This window comes from Cyanistes caeruleus, chromosome 38, assembly GCF_971803275.1.
Source record: "Cyanistes caeruleus chromosome 38, bCyaCae1.hap1.1, whole genome shotgun sequence".
NCBI lineage: Eukaryota > Metazoa > Chordata > Aves > Passeriformes > Paridae > Cyanistes > Cyanistes caeruleus.
In genome coordinates this window covers 1,602,056-1,617,366 of record NC_141739.1, presented here as the reverse complement: position 1 = coordinate 1,617,366, position 15,311 = coordinate 1,602,056, and the positions used below count along the sequence as shown (strand labels likewise).

Here is a 15,311-nt window from a genome sequence, read left to right as displayed (position 1 = left end):
CTTAGATTGTGGAAAAAGCGTAAAGATCTTTCATCTATTGCAACTTACTCCTGAACAGTCCTTGTCCTGCCCTAAACTAAGACAGTTCTTTTTAAACAAGTCTTTACAAAGCCAGTTCCACCCATTACCAGGCATTCTTCTAACAGTACTCAAAGTTGAGAGAGAATTCTTTGGTTCTGGTCAAAGGGTCAGAAGCGAGAAGATTAAAAATTAATTTCAATTAATTCGGAGGAAAGTGTATGTTTGTGTATTCAGAGGTTCAAAGTGGAAGTAATTTCCTAGAGATGAATACGGAAACTCATCAGCTGCAGAGACAAACAAACAGCCCAAAGAGCAGCAGAGCGAGGACACAAATGCAGGAAATGTACACAGGTACATTTCTTCCTTCCCATGGTACAAACAAGGCCTTGTGGCTGATGCACAAAATGGCCCTGAACTAGGCAGTTCTTTTATCTTTCTACCTATTTTTACCCACTTAACAACAGACAGGTATATTATTTCTCTTAATGACCCAATGACCCTTCACCTCTGTGCTGCACTGCGGCATTTTCTGTGCAATCACTGTCACCCACCGACCCCCACCCCGGTGACCCCCGTGACACCCCCGGGGTCCTCTCACTGAACACCCTGAGCAACACCCCCGAATCCCTCCCCGTCCTCCTCCGTGCCCTTTCAGCCACTTCCCAGCGCTCCCAGGACCCTTCCCTGCCCACCAGACCACCTCAATCTTTCCAAAGGCTCCTTCCCAGCGCCTCCAGGACCCCTCAGTCTCCAAAGGCTCCTTCCCAGCGCTCCCAAGACCCTTCCCTGCCCACCAGACCACCTCAGTCTCTCCAAAGGCTCCTTCCCACTGCTCCCAAGACCCTTCCCAACACCCCCACCACACACCACACCCCACATCACCACCAACTTTTATTCCAAACAGCACCAGGCCCGGCACATCCCCGCCTGGGGACCCTCATCCTGGGCCAGCCGCCTTCCCAGGACCTCCACGCCAAGGTCCCCCCGTCATTTCTTGGCCTGTACGTGGGCGCAGTCGTACTTTCCGCGCACCACGGTGAGTTTGACGCCGGGCAGGTCCTGGGTGCGCCCGCCCTGCACCAGCACGATGTGGTGCTCCTGCAGGTTGTGTCCCTCGCCGGGCACGAAGGCGATCACCTCACGGCCGGTGCTGAGCCGCACCCGCACGCATCGCCGGTTCGCCGAGTTCGGCTTCTTGGGCTTTCGGATCAGGTTCTTCAGCACCACCCCCTTGATCTGGGGCCGGCCCAGGGTGGGCCCCAGTTTGCGGGGAGGGGGCGCGGGGCGGCCCTGCCGGTGCATCTGGTTCAGGGTGGCCATGGCGGCGGAGTGAGGAGGGGGCGGCAGCGGGCACGGCCCTGCGGAGGGGAGCGGAGAGGCGTCAGGGCCTTCGCGGAGGGTTTTAGGAGGAGGGCACGGCCCTGCGGAGGGGAGCGGAGAGGCGTCAGTGCCTTCGCGGAGGGTTTTAGGAGGAGGGCACGGCCCTGCGGAGGGGAGCGGAGAGGCGTCAGGGCCTTCGCGGAGGGTTTTAGGAGGAGGGCACGGCCCTGCGGAGGGGAGCGGAGAGGCGTCAGGGCCTTCGCGGAGGGTTTTAGGGAGGAGGGGGAATTTACGCACTGCAGCGGGGCAGCGAGGCGGCGGTCCTGAGCAAGGCGCGGAGCGACATCTCCGAGGCTCTGAGGGAAGAATGCGCGGTCAGAACTGCCTAGGGAAGGCACCGGGAACCTCCCGGGAGCCAGGGGAGAGCGGCGGGAAACCCCCACGTTCCCCTCAGCGCGCCGCCATCTTACCCAGATTCGAGCGCACAGCGCTGCGATTGGATGGCGGAGATGCCAATCTCCGTGATGCGTGCGGTGACTGGTCAGACTCCGGTTAATCCCGCCCTAATCGCCGCAGAGCCGCCTTCTGGCGACTCGGCCCCGCCCAAAACCGCCCTAAGCTCCGCCCCAAACGGCCGTCCCCGCCCATATAAGGCTTCGCTCCGCCCTAAGCCACGCCCTCTTTACCATATTAGGCTATCCATAGGCCGCTCCTTGCCCATGTATGGGTAGCCACGCCCCTCCTGCCCCTGGCCCCGCCCCCTAAGGGCACGGCCTGTCTCCGCGGCGACGCGGGCGTGGGAGGACCCGGATGTGGCTCGGTCCCAACATGGCGGCGGCGGCCGAGTGAGGCCTGAGGGGGCCCGGCGGGGGAGGGGCTGAGCGCGCCCGGGAGGAATTTCGGGATTTCGGGGGGAATCTGGCTTTTGGAGACCCGCCCTCCCCTCCCGGGGAAAAGGAATGCCGTGGTGATGGAGTTGGGAGCTTGGGGATGGGCTTTGGGGCAGTTTGAGGATCTCTAAATCCCGGGGGGGGGGGGGGGGCGGAAGCAACAGCCTTGGGGAACTCTGGAATTCTCGGAGAGCATCGGGATATGGATTTAAACACCCCCCGCCCTAAAAACACCCCAAGAGGGGAGGTCCGGGGTGCTCCTGAGGGAATTCCGTTCTTCCCCGTGCAGCACTTTTCCCGGAGGACCTGGAATGCGGAGCTGAGGCAGGAAAGTTTTCCCTTCGTGGAAGGTAGGAAACGGATCGGGAATTAATTCCCGGAATTTTTTATCTCACGGGGATTTTTGGGCTCTCCTCCCCACGCTCCCATCCAGGAGCTCTCGGATAGATTTTTCCAGCGTTTCTTATGGATTTGGGTCAGGAATTCCAAGACAGGGGAGCACTGGGATTCCTCAGGAATGTTTTAACTCCTCAAAATCAGCGTTTTCCCCCAATTTTGGTGCAGTGGAAAGGGAAATCACCATCCCCGCTGGATTTTTGTGGTGTTCCTGTCACCACTCCTCAATGGAAAAGGAGGAAAATCGGAAAAAGCCTCAGGATTTGGGCTTTTAGTTGTGTTTTCCCTGTCATTTAGTGAATTTTCAAATAATTAATGGTGGCACAGAGGGATTGGCCCGTGGTCGGCTTGGAAATAAGTGGAAATTTGGTTTGTGGGGAATATCCAGATGTGGAAAAGATCCAGCAATCCTTTGGAAATGACCAAAAACTTCTCCCTCCCGCCATTCCCTGCTGGGGTTTGGGGGCAAAAGGTGGGAATTTGATCACCGACATCTTGTTAATTCCACGCGGGATGAGCGGAAATCTCTCCGGATTTTCCAGGAAGAAATTCCAAGGATATTCCCGGCAGAGGTTTTAATTAATCTTTTAATTTGTTCGTTCCCATGGGATAAAACCTGGGCTCCCCGGAGCCCTGGGAGGAATATCTGGGTTTTCTGGAGGTGTTCCCGAAGCAGCCCCAGCAGGGATTTGCCGTTTTCCTGGATTTTAGTGAACCGGATCATCATGGACAAACGGGATCGTTGCTGATTAATTGGTTCCAATTAATTGGCCCTTCCTTTGCCCCAAGCTGGAGATTCCCAACGTTCCTCCCTCTCTCTCCCCCTACACTTCCAGCTCTGGGGGAACTTCTTGCTGCAGGAAGGGAGATGAATTCTGCCAGAATTCCTATTCTTCCTCTTTCTTTTCCACTTTTTTCCTTCTTCTCCCCTTTCCTGCTTCTCCTTTTCCCGTTCCTTCCTCCTTCCCCTTCCCTCCCGTCCTGTTTTTCCCAGTGATCAGGGAAGCTTTGAGCAGTGGATTCCCTTTTCCCAGGAGTTCGGATTTCCTCTTCCCCTTCCCGGGTTTTTCCCCTCAGCTTTGGAGGCTCCTCGTGGGTCACCAGATTCCTGGAATTCCGGGATTCCTCCGGGCAAAGGCTGACACTTCTCCTCCTCTTCCTCCTCCTCCTCTTCCTCTTCCTCCTCCTTCTCCTCCTCCGGCAGATCCAGCTGGGCCAGTCCAACCCGCCTTTCCTGGCCGGAACGCTCCGGCCTTCCCGGCCTCTCTTTGCCGGGAATGTCATCCCTTCCCAGGGAATCCCGGCATTCCAGCCCAGGGCAGTGACCCGCAGCTCTGGGACCTGTTGTGAGGAGAACAACCCCCGGGAGCAGCCTGCCCCTGCTCCCCGCAGGATCCGAGCTCCAGGGATCACCGGGATCAGGAAAACGCGCTTTCGCCAATCCCGCTGCAATTGCGGGATATTCCCGGGACGCATTGAACCGTCCCTGTGAGGAGCTGCTTCCCAAGGATCCCAAACTCCTGCAGCTGGAAGTTTTTCATGGAAGATGTGGATTTGGAGGGTTTGGAGTCTTTTCCTGTTCTGGCTGACAGCAGGAAAATAATTCCCCAAAAGGAAAAAAAAACAACAAGCAGCTCAGGGATTTTCCAAGGGAGACTTTGGCTCTTCCGTTTTCTTCCCAAAAGGATCAAACCCAGCATGAGTTCAGGATTCAGGGAGCTTTAGGGGGAAAACAAAACCCCAGGAATAAGCGGTGGGAATACCAGGTAAGTTTTTCAGCTGGTGGAATTTTCTCGCAGTGTCCCCCGAGGGATCCCAAGGAGGCTCCGGAGCAGGAATTCCATGGGAATCCCTTCGTGTTCCCTTGGGATCTACCCTGACTTTCCCTGGGGGTTCTTCCCATCTTCCTGGGGCTCTGCTTCCGTAGGAAAGTCAGGGGGAAATGGAGCAATTCGGGGCAAAGAGAGGAGAAATGGGAGGGAAGGACCAGCTCCACACAGGGGGTGAAGAAATGGGAATATTGGAATTTGGGAAGCGGGATGAAGTCTGGAATGCCCTGATGTCACCCTGGCTGTTTGTTTTCCCGAAGTTCACCTACCTCCGGTCTGAAAATCCTGAAATCCCATTTCAGTCCCTCCCTGGACGCTCCCCTGCCCTATCAGCAGTCAGAAAATCAGTAACATCCGATTTTCTGGGATTTGGGGTTTTATGGGAAGGTGTGAAGCGCCTCCATCCACCTTTTTATCCCCTTTTCCATCCCAAAGCTGCCAGTATGATTCTCACCAGGATACAGCCTAAATGCCACTGATCTGGGGGGGGAGTTTTAGGGAAAATACAAGAATATTCCAGCTGGTGTGGAGTCAGTTCCTTGTTAATTGGTAACTAATTAAACCCAGCTGGGATCCCAGGAATGCAGCCTGGGAAGGGCTGAGGGATAAGTTCACCCCTCTGGAATTCTTCAGGACCCCTCTGCCCCTGCCAAGTGCCACCAGTTTTTCCCCAACCATCTGGAAAAAAACAAAAAAGAGGTGTTTTTGGGATGAAGTCCTGTGGTTTTGGTGTCCAGAAGCCCTGGATACTGCACTTCCCCAACTTTCTGACCGACCTGGGCCATCCTTGGATATTTCCTGTGCAATTCCCAGCAGGAAAACCCCAAATGCAGCAGTTTTTAATCCTCCCACTCCAAATTCAGCTACGATTTTCCCCAAACCAGGAGAATTTTCCATCTGAAAATGGGATTTAGGCAATCCAGGGAGGATCCCAGCAGTGTCCTGGAAAGGTGGAAGGAAGGAACAGCCTCGGATGAGGAAGGAAAATGGGGAATATGCAGAATTCTGGCAGTTTTTGGCTGGGGTCGAAGTGGAGGAGGAGGAAAACTTCATAATGGATCATTGATTTAAGGAGAAAACCTTTAATACTGGGAAAAAACAGTGAGAAAACCTTGGAAGCGTTGGGGTTCTGGAGCCTGGAAATGGAAGGAAGCAGCAGGAAATTGGCACTGGGAGAAATGGAAATGGGAAAAATGGACCCACCTGGGATCCTTGGGATTTTGGGGCCATTCCCAGTGGGATTCATGGCCCCACTGAGATCACATTTCCAAAACCCTCCCAGCTCAGCTCATTCTGGGCCTGGAGACTGCAGGGAAAACATGGAAAAACAGGGAATGAAATCAGTCAAATCCTCAGATTGTGCCCCAGAGATCCTGGCACTGGGAAAAGTGGATTTTTGGGGCTTTTTGAGGTGTTTTAGGTCTGTTAGTTGGTGCAGGTGCGGTAACTGATGGATTAATCCCATTTCCAAGTGGGAATTTCAGGCGCTCCTGGTGTTTCCAAGCTTGGATTTGGGAAAAAACGGGGAAGTAACGGGATCAAAGCGGGGGATGTTGGACAGAAGTGGCCAATGGATGGATAAAAACCCTTCCAACAGCGGGATTTTTGGGGTCCATCCCAACATTCCCAATTTGTCTCATCCTAACGATGGGATTCGGGCACCGATCCCATTCCCAGGGACATTCCTGGATTTCAGGGGCCGACCCCGTTCCTGGTGCCGGTTCCTATTTCCCTCACCCCGGCGTTCCCGGTCCCGTTGCCAGGAGCGCGTCCTGGGCCATGTTCTCCAAGAAGAAGAAGCGGGTGGAGATCTCGGCGCCGTCCAACTTCGAGCACCGGGTGCACACGGGCTACGACCCCTCGGAGCAGCGCTTCACCGGGCTGCCCCGCCAGTGGCAGGGGCTGCTGGAGGAGTCCGCCCGCCGCCCCAAACCTCTGGTGGACCCCGCCTGCATCACTGCCATCCGCGGGGCCCACAAGGTGCGGAGAAGCGGGAGCGTTGGGAATTCCAGGGTGGGAGGGATGGGCTGAGGGAGGGTCAGCATTCCGGGTTTGGGGTCTTGGAAAACGTGGTTCTGGGTGTTCTTTGGGGGTGGACTTGGGGGTGGAGTTTGGGGGGTCTTGGAATAAGGGAGTTTTTGGGATCTGTCGATGTTCAGAGGTTGTGGAGGAGATAAAGGAGTTTCCAGCCATCCTTGGAGCTCCAAAAGACAAATTTGGGGCAGTTTGGGGGTCTTGGAACAAGGGAATTTTTTGGGATCGTTTGATGTTCAGAGGTTGTGGAGGAGGTAAAGGAGTTTCCAGCCATCCTTGGAGCTCCAAAAGACAATTTTGGGGCTCAGGGAGGTGGGAGCTGGGTGCCCACCCCTTTCCTACCTTCCAAAAACACAAACTGGGGGCACATCATGGACCAGACGGTTTTGGGATCATGGGAGGGGGGCTCATTCAGTCCCTGGGGTGGGTTTGGGGGAATTTGGGGTCTTAGAGATTGTAAAGGGGTCCTGGATGCTCTTTGGGGTCAAACCGGGAGGAGTTTGGGGGTCTTGGGGCAGGGAGGTGACAATTGGGTCCCCAGGACAGGGGTCCCCCCCAATGAGAGCCTTCCCCACACCTGGAACCAGCCCATGTTTTGGGAACTCGGGGTCATTCCTGCCTGATCTCCGCCCCATTGTGTGTGTTCCCAATTGTTTTAGCCCCCCATTCCCACATCCACCTATTCCCACCCCATCAGACCCCCCCAATATTCTGCCCCCCCCTTGCCAGCGAGGCTGGACCCCAGTCCCTCCCTGGGGGGCACCCGGGGTCATTTTGGGGTCTGTGACTTTTCCCCAGAGGGACCCCCCAGGCAAGCCCCGTCCCATTGCTCATCCTGCCATCCCCCTGCAGCCATTCCACGTCATCTTTCTGTTGTTTTTGTTTTGTTTTGTTTTTTTCCTTTTTCCCCCCCATTTTCCCCGTGTGTTCTCCCCTCCCCGCAGCCCATCGTGCGCGGCTCCAAAGGGACCCAGGATGGGACCCCCGGGGGCCGGGACGGGACCCTGGCGTGGCTCCTGGACGAGCTGGAGGCCGTGTCCGTGTCCCGCTCCAACTCCCTGCGCCGGGACAGCCCCCCCTGCCCCTCCCGGCACCCCCCGGAGAACGGCCTGGCCCCGGGACCCCCCCGCTCCCGGCCGGAGCCCGGCAGGAGCCGCCGCGGGGACCCGGAGCCCAGCCCGCCCCGGGGGGACCCCAAAGCTGCAGCCGGGCGGGAGCCCCCCCTCCCTCACCCCCACCCCTCCGGGGGCCGCCCCAAATCCAGCTCAGCCGGAGAGGGGCCCCCACGGCCCCCGGCCCGCGAGCAGCGCCCACTCTCGGGGCCCGACCTGCGGCCCCCCGACATTGCCGGCGTTCCCGGGGCTCCCGCAGCGGGGCTGAAGACGGCGCCCGGACGCCCCTTCCACACCTATCCCCGCGCCGACACCGACCCCGGCCGGGGGGGCAGCGCCCAGGTAAAGGGGTGTCCCCAGGCCCTTCCCTGTCCTCCTTCTCCTCTTCCTGCTCTTCTTCCTCTTCCGGAGCGGCTTCTCTGCTCTTCTTCCTCGCAGCTTCCCGCGCTCTGCTGGGATCTGCAGCGGCTTCTTACCCAGGGGCACATACTTGGCTCTGGAGCGATTTCCTCTTCTGATTCTGCTTCTTGTGATTCTTGTGATTCTGCTTCTTCTGATTATTCTTCTTCTGATTCTGCTTCTTCCGATTCTGCTTCTTCTTCTGATTCTGCTTCTTCTGGTTCTGATTCTTTTTCTGATTCTGATTCTTTCCTCTCACTGTGCTTGCCCTGTTCTTCCTCGGGAGCAGCTTCTCTGCTTCTCTTCCCAGCCCTGGGATGTGCAGGGCCCACGGCTTCCCCTGCCCAGCGCTGCATCATCATCATCATCGCCACTGAAACCGTTTCCTCTTCCTTGCTCTGCCTCTTCTCTTCCTCCTTGGAAGAAACTCCTCTGCTCCTCTTCCTCACAGCTTGTCCCGGTCAGAACTGTGCCATCCTGGAGGGGCTGGGGGCTCCGTGGCTCCGGAGTCTTTTCCTCTTTTCCTCTCGGCCCTTCCCTTTGGCCTCTGCCCAAATTCCCCCACATTCCCGGCAGCAATTCCGGCGGCTGACCCCCCTCTCTCCCGTCCCCGCAGGCCGAGCACCGCCCGGGACGCCCGCAGGAGGTGACCCCCAACGGGCCGGTCCCTGCCGGCCCTCCCGGCACCTCCCTCGGCGCCCCCGGCCCCCCACGCCCCAAAGCCCCGGAGCCGCCTCCCCCAGCCCCGGAGCCGCCAGCCCCGCGTCCCCCCGCGCCCGCCGCGGCCGGGGGTCCCCAGCGCGTGTCCCACGAGCAGTTCCGGGCGGCGCTGCAGATGGTGGTGGACCCCGGAGACCCCCGCACGTACCTGGACAACTTCATCAAGATCGGCGAGGGCTCCACGGGCGTCGTCTGCATCGCCACCGTGCGCGGCTCCGGCAAGCTGGTGGCCGTGAAGAAGATGGACCTGCGCAAGCAGCAGCGGCGAGAGCTGCTCTTCAACGAGGTGAGGGCAGTCCTGGGCACCCCTGGAGAGCCTTGGGGACCCTCAGGAACCCCCTGGATCCCCTCAGGAGGCCCTCAAGGACCTCTTGGTGACCCACCAGAGACCTCCCAAAGCCCTGGAGAGCCTTGGGGACAGTCCTGGTGTCTCACCCCATGTGTCCCCCCCAGGTGGTGATCATGCGGGACCACCAGCATGAGAACGTGGTGGAGATGTACAACAGTTACCTGGTGGGTGACGAGCTCTGGGTGGTCATGGAGTTCCTGGAGGGCGGTGCCCTGACTGACATCGTCACCCACACCAGGTGACCGGGGCAGCGGGGCTGGAGACCAGGGGGCGGTGACAGAGGTGACAGGGTGGTGACAGGGCGGTGACAGAGGTGTCAGAGGTGACAGGGCAGTGACAGGGCGGTGTCAGAGGTGGCAGAGGTGTCAGAGGTGACAGGGCGGTGTCAGAGGTGACAGGGCAGTGACAGGGCGGTGACAGGGCAGTGGCAGGGCGGTGTCAGAGGCGACAGAGGTCACAGGGCGTTGTCAGGGCAGTGACAGGGCAGTGACAGGGTGGTGACAGGGCAGTGACAGAGGTGACAGGGCGGTGTCAGAGGTGACAGGGCGGTGACAGGGCGGTGTCAGGGCAGTGACAGGGTGTTGACAGGGCGGTGTCAGAGGTGACAGGGCGGTGTCAGGGCAGTGACAGGGCAGTGACAGAGGTGACAGGGTGTTGTCAGGGCGGTGTCAGGGCGGTGTCAGGGCGGTGACAGGGCGGTGTCAGAGGTGACAGGGCAGTGTCAGGGCGGTGTCAGGGTGGTGTCAGGGCGGTGACAGGGCGGTGACAGGGTGGTGACAGGGCGGTGACAAGGTGGTGACAGGGTGGTGACAGGGCGGTGTCAGAGGTGACAGGTGACAGGGCGGTGACAGGGTGGTGTCAGGGTGGTGACAAGGTGGTGACAAGGTGGTGACAGGGCAGTGACAGGGCGGTGTCAGAGGTGACAGAGGTGACAGGGCAGTGACAGGGCGGTGTCAGAGGTGACAGAGGTGTCAGAGGTGACAGGGTGGTGACAGGGCGGTGTCAAGGCAGTGACAGGGCGGTGTCAGAGGTGACAGGGCGGTGTCAGAGGTGACAGAGGTGTCAGAGGTGACAGGGTGGTGACAGGGCGGTGTCAAGGCAGTGACAGGGCGGTGTCAGAGGTGACAGGGTGGTGTCAGGGCGGTGACAGGGCAGTGACAGGGCAGTGTCAGAGGTGACAGGGTGTTGACAGGGCGGTGACAGGGCAGTGACAGGGCGGTGTCAGGGCAGAGACAGGGCGGTGTCAGAGATGTCAGGGCGGTGACAGGGCGGTGTCAAGGCAGTGACAGGGCGGTGTCAGGGCAGAGACAGGGCGGTGTCAGAGGTGACAGGGCGGTGACAGAGGTGTCAGAGGTGACAGGGCAGTGACAGGGCGGTGTCAGAGGTGGCAGAGGTGTCAGAGGTGACAGGGCGGTGTCAGAGGTGACAGGGCAGTGACAGGGCGGTGACAGGGCAGTGGCAGGGCGGTGTCAGAGGCGACAGAGGTCACAGGGCGTTGTCAGGGCAGTGACAGGGCAGTGACAGGGTGGTGACAGGGCAGTGACAGAGGTGACAGGGCGGTGTCAGAGGTGACAGGGCGGTGACAGGGCGGTGTCAGGGCAGTGACAGGGTGTTGACAGGGCGGTGTCAGAGGTGACAGGGCGGTGTCAGGGCAGTGACAGGGCAGTGACAGAGGTGACAGGGTGTTGTCAGGGCGGTGTCAGGGCGGTGTCAGGGCGGTGACAGGGCGGTGTCAGAGGTGACAGGGCAGTGTCAGGGCGGTGTCAGGGCGGTGTCAGGGCGGTGACAGGGCGGTGACAGGGTGGTGACAGGGCGGTGACAAGGTGGTGACAGGGTGGTGACAGGGCGGTGTCAGAGGTGACAGGTGACAGGGCGGTGACAGGGTGGTGTCAGGGTGGTGACAAGGTGGTGACAAGGTGGTGACAGGGCAGTGACAGGGCGGTGTCAGAGGTGACAGAGGTGACAGGGCAGTGACAGGGCGGTGTCAGAGGTGACAGAGGTGTCAGAGGTGACAGGGTGGTGACAGGGCGGTGTCAAGGCAGTGACAGGGCGGTGTCAGAGGTGACAGGGCGGTGTCAGAGGTGACAGAGGTGTCAGAGGTGACAGGGTGGTGACAGGGCGGTGTCAAGGCAGTGACAGGGCGGTGTCAGAGGTGACAGGGTGGTGTCAGGGCGGTGACAGGGCAGTGACAGGGCAGTGTCAGAGGTGACAGGGTGTTGACAGGGCGGTGACAGGGCAGTGACAGGGCGGTGTCAGAGATGTCAGGGCGGTGACAGGGCGGTGTCAAGGCAGTGACAGGGCGGTGTCAGGGCAGAGACAGGGCGGTGTCAGAGGTGACAGGGCGGTGACAGGGCAGTGTCAGGGTGGTGACAGGGCGGTGACAGGGCAGTGACAGGGCGGTGTCAGAGGTGACAGAGGTGTCAGAGGTGACAGGGCGGTGTCAAGGCAGTGACAGGGCGGTGTCAGAGGTGACAGGGTGGTGACAGGGCGGTGTCAGAGATGTCAGGGCGGTGTCAGACGTGACAGGGTGGTGACAGGGCGGTGTCAGAGGTGACAGAGGTGACAGGGCAGTGACAGGGCGGTGTCAGAGGTGACAGGGTGGTGACAGGGTGGTGTCAGAGATGTCAGGGCCGTGTCAGACGTGACAGGGTGGTGACAGGGCGGTGACAGGGCAGTGACAGGGCGGTGTCAGAGGTGACAGGGTGGTGACAGGGCGGTGCCAGGGCAGTGACAGGGTGGTGTCAGAGGTGTCAGAGGTGACAGGGTGCTGTCCCCCAGGATGTCGGAGGAGCAGATCGCGGCTGTGTGCCGCTCCGTGCTGCGGGCGCTGGCCGTGCTCCATGCCCAGGGCGTCATCCACCGCGACATCAAGAGCGACTCCATCCTCCTCACGCATGACGGGCGGGTAGGAACACCCAGAAATCCCCCCGAAACCCCCCCCCGATCCTTTGGGACCCCTCCCCAACCAGCCCCGGCCTCCTTGGCAGGTGAAACTCTCAGATTTCGGCTTCTGCGCCCAAGTGAACAAGGAGGTGCCGCGCCGCAAATCCCTGGTGGGGACTCCCTACTGGATGGCCCCCGAGCTCATCTCCCGCCTGCCCTACGGCCCAGAGGTGGGTCTGGGGGCTTGGGAGAGGTTAGGGGATCCTGGGGTGCCCTAGGGGGTGTTTCAGGTGGGTTTCGGGGGGTTTGGGGTGGGTTTAGAGGGGTTGGGATGGGTGTGTGGCTCCCCAAGATCATCTCCTGCCTTCCTTACCACCCTGAGGTGTCTTGTGGGGAGGTTGGGATGGGTCTGAGGCTTCCCAGGGTGGGCTCAGATTTGGGATTAGGGTTGCCCAGGGTGGGTTTGGAATGGGGTTAGGGTTGCCCAGGGTGGGTTTGGAATGGGATTAGGGTTGCCCAGGGTGGGTTTGGAATGGGGTTAGGGTTGCCCAGGGTGGGTTTGGAATGGGGTTAGGGTTGCCCAGGGTGGGTTTGGAATGGGGTTAGGGTTGCCCAGGGTGGGTTTGGTTTTGGGATTAGGGTTGCCCAGGGTGGGTTTGGAATGGGGTTAGGGTTGCCCAGGGTGGGTTTGGAATGGGGTTAGGGTTGCCCAGGATGGGTTTGGAATGGGGTTAGGGTTGCCCAGGGTGGGTTTGGAATGGGGTTAGGGTTGCCCAGGGTGGGTTTGGAATGGGGTTAGGGTTGCCCAGGGTGGGTTTGGAATGGGGTTAGGGTTGCCCAGGGTGGGTTTGGAATGGGGTTAGGGTTGCCCAGGGTGGGTTTGGTTTTGGGATTAGGGTTGCCCAGGGTGGGTTTGGAATGGGGTTAGGGTTGCCCAGGGTGGGTTTGGTTTTGGGATTAGGGTTGCCCAGGGTGGGTTTGGAATGGGGTTAGGGTTGCCCAGGATGGGTTTGGAATGGGGTTAGGGTTGCCCAGGGTGGGTTTGGAATGGGGTTAGGGTTGCCCAGGGTGGGTTTGGAATGGGGTTAGGGTTGCTCAGGATGGGTTTGGTTTTGGGGTTAGGGTTGCCCAGGATGGGTTTGGAATGGGGTTAGGGTTGCCCAGGGTGGGTTTGGTTTTGGGATTAGGGTTGCCCAGGGTGGGTTTGGAATGGGATTAGGGTTGCACAGGGTGGGTTTGGAATGGGATTAGGGTTGCACAGGGTGGGTTTGGTTTTGGGATTAGGGTTGCACAGGGTGGGTTTGGAATGGGGTTAGGGTTGCCCAGGGTGGGTTTGGTTTTGGGATTAGGGTTGCACAGGGTGGGTTTGGAATGGGATTAGGGTTGCCCAGGGTGGGTCTGGATTTGGGATTAGGGTTGCCCAGGGTGGGTTTGGTTTTGGGATTAGGGTTGCCCAGGGTGGGTTTGGAATGGGATTAGGGTTGCACAGGGTGGGTTTGGAATGGGGTTAGGGTTGCCCAGGGTGGGTTTGGTTTTGGGATTAGGGTTGCACAGGGTGGGTTTGGAATGGGATTAGGGTTGCCCAGGGTGGGTCTGGATTTGGGATTAGGGTTGCCCAGGGTGGGTTTGGTTTTGGGATTAGGGTTGCCCAGGGTGGGTTTGGTTTTGGGATTAGGGTTGCCTAGGGTGGGTTTGGAATGGGGTTAGGGTTGCACAGGGTGGGTTTGGAATGGGGTTAGGGTTGCCCAGGGTGGGTTTGGAATGGGGTTAGGGTTGCACAGGGTGGGTTTGGAATGGGGTTAGGGTTGCCCAGGGTGGGTTTGGAATGGGGTTAGGGTTGCTCAGGATGGGTTTGGTTTTGGGGTTAGGGTTGCCCAGGGTGGGTTTGGAATGGGGTTAGGGTTGCCCAGGGTGGGTTTGGTTTTGGGATTAGGGTTGCCCAGGGTGGGTTTGGTTTTGGGATTTGGGTTGCCCAGGATGGGTTTGGAATGGGGTTAGGGTTGCCCAGGGTGGGTTTGGTTTTGGGATTAGGGTTGCCCAGGGTGGGTTTGGAATGGGGTTAGGGTTGCCCAGGGTGGGTTTGGAATGGGGTTAGGGTTGCCCAGGGTGGGTCTGGAATGGGGTTAGGGTTGCCCAGGGTGGGTTTGGGGGTACCCAGCATAGGTATGAGGGGCTCCAAGCGGCCTCCCCTCCAGACCCCCCCCCATTCTGGGGCACGGAGGGGGTTGAGGGGCTCTCCCCTAACCCCCTCCTCACTTTTGGGGTGATCCTCCCCCACCAGGTGGACATCTGGTCGCTGGGGGTGATGGTCATCGAGATGGTGGATGGGGAACCCCCCTATTTCAACGAGCCCCCCCTCAAAGCCATGAAGCTGATCCGGGACAACCTCCCCCCCCGGCTCAAGAACGGCCACAAGGTAACTCGAGGGGAGTCCCCCCCTTTTCCAGAGAGTCCCGGGGGGTGTCTGACACCCCTGATCTGTTCCCCTCAGGTGTCCCCGTCCCTGAAGGGGTTCCTGGAGCGGATGCTGGTGCGGGACCCGGCACAGCGGGCCAGCGCCCCGGAGCTGCTCCGTCACCCCTTCCTGGGCGTGGCGGGCCCCCCCGCCTGCATCGTGCCCCTCATGCGGCAGCACCGGCTGCGGTGAGACTCCTCCCCACCCTGGGGGGACCCCCTGGCCCCCTGCCGCTCCGCCTGCTCCTCCTCCTCGGTGACACCCCCAAACAGGAGCAGGACTGGGATGTTCCTGGGGCCCCCCCCAACCTGTACTACTGAGCTGGGGACCACACAGCAGAGATTTCGGGGGGAAGGGCAGCTGTCATCCCAGAGATTTGGGGATGCAGGGGCTCATCCTGGTCCCTCCCGCCTTTGGGACCCATTTTGGGGCATTTCCCCCTTTTTTTTTTGTTTTTAGTCCCCTCTTTTCTGCCCCCTTTGGGCACGGGGGTGTGGCCCCCCTACATCTCTGTGAGAGGGGGGTCCCTAAAACTACAGTCCCCCCTCTCCCCCCACCACACCACACTACTGATTCGGGGTGTGCCCCCCTCCCCCGGGCTCTCCTCGCCTGTTTTTGTTGATTTTGGGGGTTTTTTTGTTGTTGTTGGTTCCTCCTCCCCGGAACTCCCCCCCGCTCCCACGGTTTTGTTTTTTAACAAAGTGATATTTATATGGACAGGTTTTGTACCGCACGGGACGGGGGGGCTCCGGGGGGACACGGGGCCCCCCCAAATTACACGTGTCCTTTTGGACCCCCTGTGTGCTGTGTGCTTCTTTTGGGGGGGGCAGGGGGGGCACATGGCGGGGGTCCCCATGGGGCGGGGGAGCACGGAGACCACCCCCCAGCAATAAAGGACCCCCC

The 15,311-nt window shown here is 59.6% G+C and overlaps 2 protein-coding genes across 5 annotated transcripts; one reads left to right on the top strand and one right to left on the bottom strand.

Moving 5' to 3' along the window:
* Nucleotides 1-899: 899 nt before the first annotated feature.
* MRPS12 (mitochondrial ribosomal protein S12) lies at nt 900-1,966 on the bottom strand. Of its 4 annotated transcripts, none has more exons than XM_086872069.1 (3): nt 1,812-1,966; nt 1,639-1,697; nt 900-1,379 (listed from the first exon to the last, which is right to left on the bottom strand). In XM_086872069.1, exons 2-3 carry the CDS (start codon nt 1,685-1,687, stop codon nt 1,009-1,011), a joined length of 420 nt encoding a protein of 139 aa, XP_086728195.1. In that variant the 5' UTR covers nt 1,688-1,697; nt 1,812-1,966; the 3' UTR covers nt 900-1,008. The 4 variants fall into 4 exon arrangements, with proteins under 4 accessions (XP_086728195.1, XP_086728193.1, XP_086728192.1 ...); XM_086872067.1 differs by having other exon boundaries at nt 900-1,442; nt 1,812-1,945; XM_086872066.1 differs by lacking the exon at nt 1,812-1,966 and having other exon boundaries at nt 900-1,442; nt 1,639-1,805.
* A 122-nt stretch (nt 1,967-2,088) lies between these two features.
* Nucleotides 2,089-15,201, top strand: PAK4 (p21 (RAC1) activated kinase 4). The gene is made up of 10 exons (XM_086872065.1): nt 2,089-2,186; nt 2,521-2,581; nt 6,220-6,436; nt 7,435-7,944; nt 8,618-9,007; nt 9,175-9,308; nt 11,849-11,975; nt 12,058-12,183; nt 14,235-14,369; nt 14,445-15,201. The coding sequence occupies exons 3-10, from the start codon at nt 6,236-6,238 to the stop codon at nt 14,598-14,600; spliced, it is 1,779 nt and encodes a 592-aa protein (XP_086728191.1). The 5' UTR covers nt 2,089-2,186; nt 2,521-2,581; nt 6,220-6,235; the 3' UTR covers nt 14,601-15,201.
* Nucleotides 15,202-15,311: the final 110 nt, after the last annotated feature.

Bases quoted from the DNA above. Each gene is read 5' to 3' on its own strand.
- MRPS12 (XM_086872067.1), bottom strand. From the start codon at position 1,687: ATGTCGCTCCGCGCCTTGCTCAGGACCGCCGCCTCGCTGCCCCGCTGC. The intron at 1,443-1,638 runs GTGCGTAAATTC...TCCCCTCCGCAG, and splicing joins CGCCTCGCTGCCCCGCTGCA to GGCCGTGCCCTCCTCCTAAA.
- PAK4 (XM_086872065.1), top strand. From the start codon at position 6,236: ATGTTCTCCAAGAAGAAGAAGCGGGTGGAGATCTCGGCGCCGTCCAAC. The intron at 7,945-8,617 runs GTAAAGGGGTGT...CCGTCCCCGCAG, and splicing joins GCCGGGGGGGCAGCGCCCAG to GCCGAGCACCGCCCGGGACG. The intron at 11,976-12,057 runs GTAGGAACACCC...CCTCCTTGGCAG, and splicing joins TCCTCACGCATGACGGGCGG to GTGAAACTCTCAGATTTCGG.